Below are 12,146 nucleotides of genomic sequence, written 5' to 3' on the forward strand. Positions count from 1 at the left end.
GATAGTCAGATTGAAGATGTCAGTGTTGAAGTACACCAGGATGAGGAGGATATGGGTGTTGCTGGCGCTGGGGAGGAAATTGACCAGAAGGATTCTGATGGTGAGGTGGTTTGTTTAAGTCAGGCACCCGGGGAGACACCTGTTGTCCGTGGGAGGAATATGGCCGTTGACATGCCAGGTGAAAATACCAAAAAAATCAGCTCTTCGGTGTGGAGGTATTTCACCAGAAATGCGGACAACAGGTGTCAAGCCGTGTGTTCCCTTTGTCAAGCTGTAATAAGTAGGGGTAAGGACGTTAACCACCTCGGAACATCCTCCCTTATACGTCACCTGCAGCGCATTCATAATAAGTCAGTGACAAGTTCAAAAACTTTGGGTGACAGCGGAAGCAGTCCACTGACCAGTAAATCCCTTCCTCTTGTAACCAAGCTCACGCAAACCACCCCACCAACTCCCTCAGTGTCAATTTCCTCCTTCCCCAGGAATGCCAATAGTCCTGCAGGCCATGTCACTGGCAAGTCTGACGAGTCCTCTCCTGCCTGGGATTCCTCCGATGCATCCTTGCGTGTAACGCCTACTGCTGCTGGCGCTGCTGTTGTTGCCGCTGGGAGTCGATGGTCATCCCAGAGGGGAAGTCGTAAGCCCACTTGTACTACTTCCAGTAAGCAATTGACTGTTCAACAGTCCTTTGCGAGGAAGATGAAATATCACAGCAGTCATCCTACTGCAAAGCGGATAACTGAGTCCTTGACAACTATGTTGGTGTTAGACGTGCGTCCGGTATCCGCCGTTAGTTCACAGGGAACTAGACAATTTATTGAGGCAGTGTGCCCCCGTTACCAAATACCATCTAGGTTCCACTTCTCTAGGCAGGCGATACCGAGAATGTACACGGACGTCAGAAAAAGACTCACCAGTGTCCTAAAAAATGCAGTTGTACCCAATGTCCACTTAACCACGGACATGTGGACAAGTGGAGCAGGGCAGGGTCAGGACTATATGACTGTGACAGCCCACTGGGTAGATGTATGGACTCCCACCGCAAGAACAGCAGCGGCGGCACCAGTAGCAGCATCTCGCAAACGCCAACTCTTTCCTAGGCAGGCTACGCTTTGTATCACCGCTTTCCAGAATACGCACACAGCTGAAAACCTCTTACGGCAACTGAGGAAGATCATCGCGGAATGGCTTACCCCAATTGGACTCTCCTGTGGATTTGTGGCATCGGACAACGCCAGCAATATTGTGTGTGCATTAAATATGGGCAAATTCCAGCACGTCCCATGTTTTGCACATACCTTGAATTTGGTGGTGCAGAATTTTTTAAAAAACGACAGGGGCGTGCAAGAGATGCTGTCGGTGGCCAGAAAAATTGCGGGACACTTTCGGCGTACAGGCACCACGTACAGAAGACTGGAGCACCACCAAAAACTACTGAACCTGCCCTGCCATCATCTGAAGCAAGAAGTGGTAACGAGGTGGAATTCAACCCTCTATATGCTTCAGAGGTTGGAGGAGCAGCAAAAGGCCATTCAAGCCTATACAATTGAGCACGATATAGGAGATGGAATGCACCTGTCTCAAGTGCAGTGGAGAATGATTTCAACGTTGTGCAAGGTTCTGATGCCCTTTGAACTTGCCACACGTGAAGTCAGTTCAGACACTGCCAGCCTGAGTCAGGTCATTCCCCTCATCAGGCTTTTGCAGAAGAAGCTGGAGGCATTGAAGAAGGAGCTAACACGGAGCGATTCCGCTAGGCATGTGGGACTTGTGGATGCAGACCTTAATTCGCTTAACAAGGATTCACGGGTGGTCAATCTGTTGAAATCAGAGCACTACATTTTGGCCACCGTGCTCGATCCTAGATTTAAAGCCTACCTTGGATCTCTCTTTCCGGCAACATCTCCTCCTTCACATTCTCCCGCAACTGGGGGTGCGAGGAAAAGGCTCAGAATTCCGAGCCCACCCGCTGGCGGTGATGCAGGGCAGTCTGGAGCGACTGCTGATGCTGACATCTGGTCCGGACTGAAGGACCTGACAACGATTACGGACATGTCGTCTACTGTCACTGCATATGATTCTCTCAACATTGATAGAATGGTGGAGGATTATATGAGTGACCGCATCCAAGTAGGCACGTCACACAGTCCGTACTTATACTGGCAGGAAAAAGAGGCAATTTGGAGGCCCTTGCACAAACTGGCTTTATTCTACCTAAGTTGCCCTCCCACAAGTGTGTACTCCGAAAGAGTGTTTAGTGCCGCCGCTCACCTTGTCAGCAATCGGCGTACGAGGTTACATCCAGAAAATGTGGAGAAGATGATGTTCATTAAAATGAATTATAATCAATTCCTCCGCGGAGACATTGACCAGCAGCAATTGCCTCCACAAAGTACACAGGGAGCTGAGATGGTGGATTCCAGTGGGGACGAATTGATAATCTGTGAGGAGGGGGATGTACACGGTGATATATCGGAGGGTGAAGATGAGGTGGACATCTTGCCTCTGTAGAGCCAGTTTGTGCAAGGAGAGATTAATTGCTTCTTTTTTGGGGGGGGTCCAAACCAACCCGTCATATCAGTCACAGTCGTGTGGCAGACCCTGTCACTGAAATGATGGGTTGGTTAAAGTGTGCATGTCCTGTTTTGTTTATACAACATAAGGGTGGGTGGGAGGGCCCAAGGATAATTCCATCTTGCACCTCTTTTTTCTTTTCTTTTTCTTTGCATCATGTGCTGATTGGGGAGGGTTTTTTGGAAGGGACATCCTGCGTGACACTGCAGTGCCACTCCTAGATGGGCCCGGTGTTTGTGTCGGCCACTAGGGTCGCTAATCTTACTCACACAGCTACCTCATTGCGCCTCTTTTTTTCTTTGCGTCATGTGCTGTTTGGGGAGGGTTTTTTGGAAGGGACATCCTGCGTGACACTGCAGTGCCACTCCTAGATGTGCCCGGTGTTTGTGTCGGCCACTAGGGTCGCTAATCTTACTCACACAGTCAGCTACCTCATTGCGCCTCTTTTTTTCTTTGCGTCATGTGCTGTTTGGGGAGGGTTTTTTGGAAGGGCCATCCTGCGTGACACTGCAGTGCCACTCCTAGATGGGCCCGGTGTTTGTGTCGGCCACTAGGGTCGCTAATCTTACTCACACAGCTACCTCATTGCGCCTCTTTTTTTCTTTGCGTCATGTGCTGTTTGGGGAGGGTTTTTTGGAAGGGACATCCTGCGTGACACTGCAGTGCCACTCCTAGATGGGCCCGGTGTTTGTGTCGGCCACTAGGGTCGCTTATCTTACTCACACAGCGACCTCGGTGCAAATTTTAGGACTAAAAATAATATTGTGAGGTGTGAGGTATTCAGAATAGACTGAAAATGAGTGTAAATTATGGTTTTTGAGGTTAATAATACTTTGGGATCAAAATGACCCCCAAATTCTATGATTTAAGCTGTTTTTTAGTGTTTTTGGAAAAAAACACCCGAATCCAAAACACACCCGAATCCGACAAAAATAATTCGGTGAGGTTTTGCCAAAACGCGTTCGAACCCAAAACACGGCCGCGGAACCGAACCCAAAACCAAAACACAAAACCCGAAAAATTTCAGGCGCTCATCTCTACCTCCTAGGCACAATTTTCCAAACTGAGGGAGGAGGGATGTGAAGGGGGAGGAACCGGCTGTGCAGACAATGCTAATTTTAGATTGTGCCACACCTCCGGTTGCAAGCTTCACACCCCTACTGTATAGGACTCCAGTGTCCCCTAGTGGATGAAAGAGAAATAATGACAATAAAGACAATGGGGGTCATTCAGACCCGGCCGCATTAGCGGCCCACATCGCAGTTTGCTGATAGCTCCAAGCTGCACATGCACAGCAGCCACAAACATCCCCGATGAATGCGACCGCAATGTGTTTGACAAGAGGCAGGCATTGCAGGGGCGGAGTTTTGCTTTGCGGGGGCGGCGCCAGGAAAACTGGGGTGGGTCAGCTCAGATTTTTTTTTTTTTTTAAATGCCCACTGACTGCCTGACAGTGCCAGGGGTCAACCTTAGTTTTGATGCATCCGCAATTAGATTGTGGACGCATCGGGAGGCGGCCTCACACATGCTGGGCAGCCTTGCACTGTGCTGGGTGGCCCCCAGCATGTGCAGAGATGAACGCATATCTGGCTGCGTATGCAGAGCTCTGCGCTCATCTCTGAATAACCCCCAATATGTACACACATTAGAGTGGAAGGTTATTTTTTACACCACTGCTGTATTATGGCTGCATGATTATGCTTTGGGGTCTAAGGGGATGATTCAATTGTTTATCGCACCCGATCTCCTGTCTAAAGTGACTCGAGATTGGGGGCATTATTCAATGCTGATCGCGCCTCGAGAGGCTAGGTTTAGCTGCGTAAAATGGCTAAATGCAACCAAAGTGCTGGGTGCGACGCGAAAAAAGTGGCAATGGGGGTAATTCCAAGTTGATCGCAGCAGGATTTTTGTTAGCAATTGGGCAAAACCATGTGCACTGCAGGGGAGGTAGATATAACATGTGCAGAGAGAGATAGATTTGGGTGTGGTGTGTTCAATCTGCAATCTAATTTGCAGTGTAAAAATAAAGCAGCCAGTATTTACCCTGCACAGAAACAAAATAACCCACCCAAATCTAACTCTTTCTGCACATGTTATATCTGCCTCCCCTGCAGTGCACATGGTTTTGCCCAATTGCTATCAAAAATCCTGCTGCGATCAACTTGGAATTACCCCCAATATTCGCACATTTCAGCTCACTAGACACAGGAAGCTGCAAGCTGAAATGTGTCTCCCCGAGGATCATCGTGCCCAAATGATTAAATTGCTCCGTTGGGCCATCTATTGCCGGCCGCGGCGAAACAACTGAATTGACCCCTATGAATTTCTCACACACATGTGCGGCTTATATACCTCAATCTCAATGTCTTCACAAAGCACATTAGGAGTTATTCAGGTTTCATCGCTAGGCAATGCAACCGCAATATCTCCGTTGACGAGGACAGTATCGCATTGGCTGCGAACGCCTCTACCTGGTTGACAGGTAGAGGTGTTTGCGGGGTGGACGGGGGCAGCACATCAAACCAAGCGTCTGTCGCATGTGACCGCTGGAGCGCGCAATCCTGGGTACGGACTGAGCGATGTAAGCAATATGTCGCTCCAAAACGGGTTTTGGGGCAACATCGCTCCAGTGTGTACCCAGCTTTAATTTGACACACAATCCCTCTTTTTATTTTATTTCACTGTATTTTAGTAAAATGTAAAAGAAAGTTATTTTAGAGGCAAGAATTACATTTTAAGCCACAACTGTGAGTGCCACATACTGTCTTTTCTAGTTCTGTGTACCCTACGGGAAGCAGATGCTGTACTATCATTTTCCAGTATAATTCAGAAAAGTAAAGCCAACATCTTATTGGTTGCTATCTAGTAAACCATTTTTCCCAGTTACCTTTACACCAGTATTGCGTTTTGTTTTAAACCACTTAACTGACGAATATTTGTTCCAAAAGAGCTCAGAAATAGGTTGTTTTTTTATTATTGAATTAGGTTAAGAAAATCTATTTAAAACATATCCAACAATTTAATAAAAAAAAAAAAAAATGTTATTACATTTTTTTTAAATGAACATCAGTTGAAACATCGATGGTTGATATCTCAAACCATCGATGATCAAAACATTGTGAACTGGCATTTTCCAGTGGCTACGCCTCTCTGTAGCAGTCCGGAATAAAAAGGAGGCTGCTGATTTTAATACACAGGGACGCTGCTGCTAATTTTACACATGCCCAGAGCCTGCAGAGAGGGCACACATAGGGGGCAGGCCCCAGACAGGGGGTGCTGTTGGGCTGCATCCAGCAGGGATCGGCAGACACTTGGGCGGAGCAATGGGTGCAGAGGGGCCACGAGATCCCTTGGACACTGGCAGCTACTGAAAGGTAATTTTCCAGCAGCCACTCAGTGGCCGTTTCTGACTGCTTGCATCAGATGTGACCATGTCAGGGAAAGCCCATCCTGGTGTGGTCACATCCGATGCGACCATGCCAGGCAAGTGGTTAAATAATGTCCATATTGTGAAAAGTTTCATGTTAACTTATATTTGCACATGCTAACTGTATATCATTTCTTAATACATGTAATACCATAATAGAATATGACTCATACCCGTGCTAAAAAGTAAAAAAAATAAGACTGATCGCCACGTGTATATGTATTCACTCTGAACGCCACGTGTATATGTATTCACTCTGAACGCCACGGGTATATGTATTCACACTGAACGCCACGTGTATATGTATTCACACTGAACGCCACGTGTATATGTATTCATACTGAACGCCACGTGTATATGTAAGTCTGCTCTCCGAGAGAAGTCTGGAGAGGAGAAACTGCTGGCCACTTCTGGGGGCGGGGCCGGGCTGTCACATCACTAGGCTCTGCCCCGTATCAGCAAAATGCCACGATTTGCTGGGTCCACGAGGAAGGGTAGGGGCTATATAATGCAATTTGCCTCATTTAGCCTTAACCCCTACATACAGGAGCCGCGACTCCCATCATAATCTCCTCATCCTGCCCACTTCTCCGATCACTCTTTTGGGGGTGCAGGGGACTACCCGAAAAATCATTAGTCTCACGCAACTTGTGGAAGAGTAGGTAAGTATGTATGTACAGTATGTTAACTGATTTCATCATGGCACGTACAAAGATTAATCAAACTAAATTTTGTACCAATAAATCACATCTCTACCTGGTGCCCTATATTGGCTGACATCTGACCTCTATTAAGCTTGTGGTGAATTATCGGTGCTTACCCCACAGCCACCAGATCCTCTTGGTGCGGCGAGCAGGACAGGCAGACAATGGTCCTCGGCTCAGGAAAGAACTGCTGTCCATCATTTCGGTTACACCAAAAGCAAACCACAATTCCCTTCTCATCCCCGGTTACCAGCAGGTCCTTCACCAGGGGAGACCAGTGAAGGGCAGAGATTGTGTTCTGTAAGGGAGAAAATACACAGTCAGTCTGCTCTGTGATTCCTAGTGGCATTGTACTATAAAGCATGAACAAAGCCTTATACACAGGTAACAGGCATGACACTAGACGTTACTCCTACACGTCATAAGATATGTGTTTTTGTCATTTGGGTAACCGGTTGCTGAAGCCAATGAGTGTAGATGTGTCATGTGCATCCTGGTGCACAGCATGTTATACACTACATTCCACTCCATCAGTATTCAAGAAAACTAATGATCTGTACTAGTCGTACACACAAAACCTACCCGATGGAGCTTGTGTTCGGTCACAATGCTCTTCGTCTGGGTGTCCCAAACTTTCACAGATCCGTCATCAGAGCTGCTGGCACAGAGGTGAGACTGACCAGAGAAGTGGGAAAAGGCAAAGCTGGATACCCTGTCTGTATGCCCAACCAGCTCCCCTAATAGACAAATAAAAAACACAAACATACTTAGCAGTAGCAACACAGTATGTCTATATGCAGACAATAAATGCAAAGACATACACGTGGAACAGCACAAGGGAACAATAGTAGGCAGAACAGGATCTCCTGAAGAGGGAAATTGCCCCAGGGCCATGCTTAATTTTATTGGCAAATAAGGGATGGTTAACTGATGGGGTTGTCACATGGTGCATGTTCATTTATTCCCCCCCCCCGCCCCCACCATACTGTAAGCTCCTTGGAGCAGGGCCCTCTTCCCTCCTGGTCTCACGGCCCTCTTTCTCTTGCACTTCAATTACAGCTCTCTCCTACTCAGCGACAGTCTATACCTACATCCCCTCTCGGGTTGGGAGCAGGAGAACGAAGCCGGGATCCCAGCTCGGTGGGAAGCACTCTATGGGTGTCGTGGACACCTACAAGTGGGAATAGTCCCAGTTAGTCGGCATGTTAGAGGGCGGGATCCCGGCGTCAATATTGTGACTGCCGTCTCCTGACCGCCGGTCACATAACTACATCCCCTCCTCTCGTTCATTACTGTTCACCTCTTCCAATGGCTGCCCGCCCCTAGTAGCACGCCAATTACTCCTTTGCTTGGGTATATCTCAGCAGTATTGTGTACTGAGAACTGTGGTGCTAATTGTAACCTGTGCTCTGTTTTAGTTCTTCAATTACTGTAATGTTAAGTTCCGCCGTAATGTCTGCCATATGTACGGCGCTGCGAACCACTTGTGGTGCCTTTTAAAATGGTAATTTAATACCTACCGGTAATTCCTTTTCTCGTAGTCCGTAGTGGATACTGGGGAATAGTACATTACCATGGGGTATAGATCAGGTCCACTGGAGCCTGGCACTTTAAGAAATCAATAGTGTGCTGCCTCCTCTCCTCTATGCCCCTCCTTGCAGACTTAGTCTAGGAAACTGTGCCAGAGTAGACGGACATACTTTGAGAGAAGGATATAACACAAAGCGGTGAGGTAACGAACCAACACAAACAATAAGATAGCAGAGCTAACCAGAACAGAGGAAAGCAACGCTAAATATAGAAGGATAGCAATGCTAACCAAACATGGAACAGAAAAGCAACAGCAAACCCATCCAATAACACTTACAACCAGGTAAGCAGGAAAACGAAGCACAGAGGGCGGGCGCCCAGTATCCACTACGGACTTCGAGAAAAGAAATTACCGGTAGGTATTAAATTCCTATTTTCTCTAACGTCCTGGTGGATACTGGGGAATAGTATATTGCCATGGAGACGTCCTATAGCTCCCAGAACAGGTGAGAGTGCAGAGACCCCTGCAAAACCGCCTGACCAAACTGTAGGTCATCCTTGGCCAAGGTGTCGAACCTGTAGAACTGAACGAACGTGTTCACACTAGACCAAGTAGCTGCACGGCACAACTGTAAGGCCGAGACGCCAAGGGCAGTCGCCCAGGAAGAACCCATCGACCTCGTGGAGTGGGCCTCAACAGAACTCGGCAACGGCAAAGCCGCCGAAGTATAGGCTTGTTGGATAGTCCATCTGAGCCAACGAGCAATGCACTACTTGGAGGCAGGACGACCAATTTTCGCAGCATCATAAAGGACGAAAAGTGAGTCAGACTCCCTGTGACGAGCAGTCCTTTTGACGTAAATCCTCAAAGCCCCCACAACGTCCAGGGACTTTGGAGAAACAGAAGTATTGGATAATGCAGGAACCGCAATAGGTTGATTCACATGAAAAGCAGACACCACTTTCGGCAAAAACTGTGGGCGAGTTCTGAGCTCTGCCCTATCCTCATAGAACACCAAGTAAAGGGCTCTTACAGGACAAGGCCCCCAATTCCGACACTCGTCGAGCCGAAGCCAAGGCCAGTAACATAACAGTCTTCCACACTAGGTATTTTAAGTCAACCCTATGTAAGGGTTCAAACCAATCTGATTGGAGAAAGGTCAATACCACATTGAGGTCCCACGGAGCAGTGGGAGGAACAAATGGTGGTTGAATGTGCAACACCCCCTTTAGAAAGGTCTGTACTTCAGGAAGTACCGCCAGTTGTTTCTGGAAGAAGATAGAGAGAGACGAAATCTGAACCTTGATGGAGCCTAACCGTAGGCTCTTATCCACTCCTGGAGGATAAGAGGAACAGGAACAGAAGAAAATGGCCCAGAAGAAACTCCACAGGAGAACTTTTTCGACCCTCACACCAAGAAACATACTTCTTAAAAATAAGGTGGTAATGTTTGGAGGTAACCACCTTACGGGCCTGAACTATAGTGGAAACCACCTCGGATGGAAGACCCTTTCTGGTTAAGATCTCCCTCTCAACTTTCAGGCGCTCAAGCGTAGCCACTGTAATTCTGGCTAGACGAACGGTCCTTGTTGACGAAGGTCTTTGAGAAGTGGCAGAGGCTAATGATCCTCCAACGACAGGGTCAGGAGGTCTGCATACCAGGCCCGTCGAGGCCAATCCGGAACAATGAGAATTGCCTGAACTCTTTCCTTTTTGAGTCCTATGAGAACTCTTGGGATTAGAGGAATTGGAGGAAACAGGTAAACGAACTGGTAAGTCCATGGCATCATCAGAGCGTCTACTGCCACCGCCTGCGGGTCCCTCGTTCTGGAGCAGTAACGACGGAGCTTCTTGTTGAGACGAGAAGCCATCAGGTCTATCTGTGGACAACCCCACCGGTGAAAAAGTTGTTGAAACACCTGAGGGTGGAGGCCCCATTACCCTGGATGGAGGTTGTGCCTGCTGCGGAAGTCCGCTTCCCAGTTGTCCACTCCTGGAATGTAAACGGCTAAAATGGCCCTTGCGTTGGCCTCCACCCAGAGAGTATTCTTGACACCTCTTGCATTGCGGCCCTGCTTCTTGTTCCTCCCTGACGGTTGATGTACTCTACTGCCGTGGCATTGTCTGACTGCACCTGGATGGCCTAATTACGAAGGAGGGATGAGGCCAGTATTAGAGCATTGTAAATTGCCCTGAGTTTCAGGATGTTGATTGGAAGAGCAAATTCCTGAATCGACCATGTCCCCTGGAACTGCGTTCCTTGAGTCACAGCCCCCCAACCCCGGAGGCTGGCATCTGTTGTCAACAGCGTCCATGACTGTGTGTGGAATCGCTGAACCCTCCAGCAGATGGGGGACTTGTAGCCACCACAGCAGGGAGATCCGTGATTCTGTGACAGTGCTGATGCATGTGCAGGTGAGATCCCGACCATTTGTCCAACAAATCCAGTTGAAACAGTCACGTATGGAACCTGCCGTACTGTATCGCCTCGTAGGAGGCTACCATCTTGCCCAGCAAGCGAATGCACAGATGAATTGAGACCACGTGAGGTCACAGCACTGACCAGACCACACCAACCGGACCATAGACTGAATAGTCAAAGCCTTGTCCATGGGAAGGTAAACCTTCTAAGACATCGTATCCAGGATCATCCCCAGGAACTGAATTCCCTGAGATGGTTCCAAGTGAGATTTCTGGAAATTGAGTATCCAACCGTGATCCGTAAGCAAATGAGTAGTCAAGTCGATACTGTGCAGCAGCTGTTCCCTGGACACCGCTTTTATCAGGAGATCGTCCAGGTACGGAATTATTTGGACACCCCTCATATGCAATTGTAGCATAATTTCTGCCGTGACTTTTGTGAATACCCTTGGGGCTGTGGAGAGACCAAAGGGTAAGGCCTGAAACTGGAAATGCTGCTCCAGAATTACGAACCTGAGGAACACTTGGTGAGGAGGCCAAATTGGGATATCTAGGTATGCGTCCTTTAAATCCACGGACACCAGAAACTCCCCCTCCTCTAGATTCGCTGTCTCTGCTCTTAGAGATTCTATCTTGAATTTGAACACCCAAAAATACGGGTTCAGGGATTTCAGATTCAAGATCGGTCGTACAGAGTCAAAAAGAGACTTGAGTAAAACCCCTTTGTGTGCAGCTGAGGAGGCACTGGAACAGTAACTCCTGTAGAAAGCAGCTTTTGTACTGCCTGCTGTAAGGAAACCTTTGCTTCCTGTGAAGCTGGTAAACCTGATCTGAAGAATCTGAGAGGAGGGAGTTAGTGGAATTCCAGCCGGTATCCTTGGGATATGAGGTCCCTCACCCAAGGATCCTGGCAGGACTCTGCCCATATGTGGGCGAAGTGTTGAAGGCGAGCCCCTAGCTGAAAGTTACGTTGCTGCTGGGGCCAACCGTCACGTGGAGAGCTTTGTGGAAGAGGATCCTGAGGCCTGGTCCACAGGACCAGCAGCTGCTGGTTTACGGGACTTACCACGTGTTCCTCTAGCAGCACTGGAGGCACCGCTGGCTTTGCCTCTGAATCTGGCCATCCGAATTAACTGCAGGGAGGGTCCAGGGTAGGGACGCCTGGCAGGTGGCGGGGCAGATGACAAATATGTAGATTTACCTGCAGTTGCCTGACCTATTCACTTGATCAGCTCTTCCCCAAACAAGGCATCACCTGTAAAAGCAAGGTTCTCAACCCCTTTTTTAGAATCAGCATCTGCAGACCATTGTCGCAGCCACAGGGCTCTACGAGCCGATACTGCCACAGCAGTGTTTCAGTCCTTAATGATACCAAGTTCCTTGACAGCTTCACTCATAAAGGTTGCAGCATCTTGGATTTGTTGGAGTAATGTAACTATCTCTTCCTGAGGTAGTGTAAGCAGCCGCTTCAGAATCTCATCAGACCATT

At 48.3% G+C, this 12,146-nt stretch overlaps 1 protein-coding gene across 4 annotated transcripts in view; it reads right to left on the reverse strand.

The window, feature by feature from the left end:
• Positions 1-12,146, reverse strand: part of GEMIN5 (gem nuclear organelle associated protein 5) — a 305,616-nt gene that overhangs the window by 242,024 nt on the left and 51,446 nt on the right. For all 4 annotated transcript variants that reach the window (XM_063928370.1, XM_063928371.1, XM_063928368.1 and 1 more), the window contains exons 3-4: positions 7,288-7,442; positions 6,822-7,003 (exon numbers count right to left, since the gene is read on the reverse strand). In XM_063928370.1, the coding sequence (XP_063784440.1) occupies positions 6,822-7,003; positions 7,288-7,442 (337 nt within the window). The remainder of the gene's footprint in view (positions 1-6,821; positions 7,004-7,287; positions 7,443-12,146) is intronic.

This window comes from Pseudophryne corroboree, chromosome 6, assembly GCF_028390025.1.
Source record: "Pseudophryne corroboree isolate aPseCor3 chromosome 6, aPseCor3.hap2, whole genome shotgun sequence".
In the NCBI taxonomy this organism is placed as follows: Eukaryota; Metazoa; Chordata; class Amphibia; order Anura; family Myobatrachidae; genus Pseudophryne; species Pseudophryne corroboree.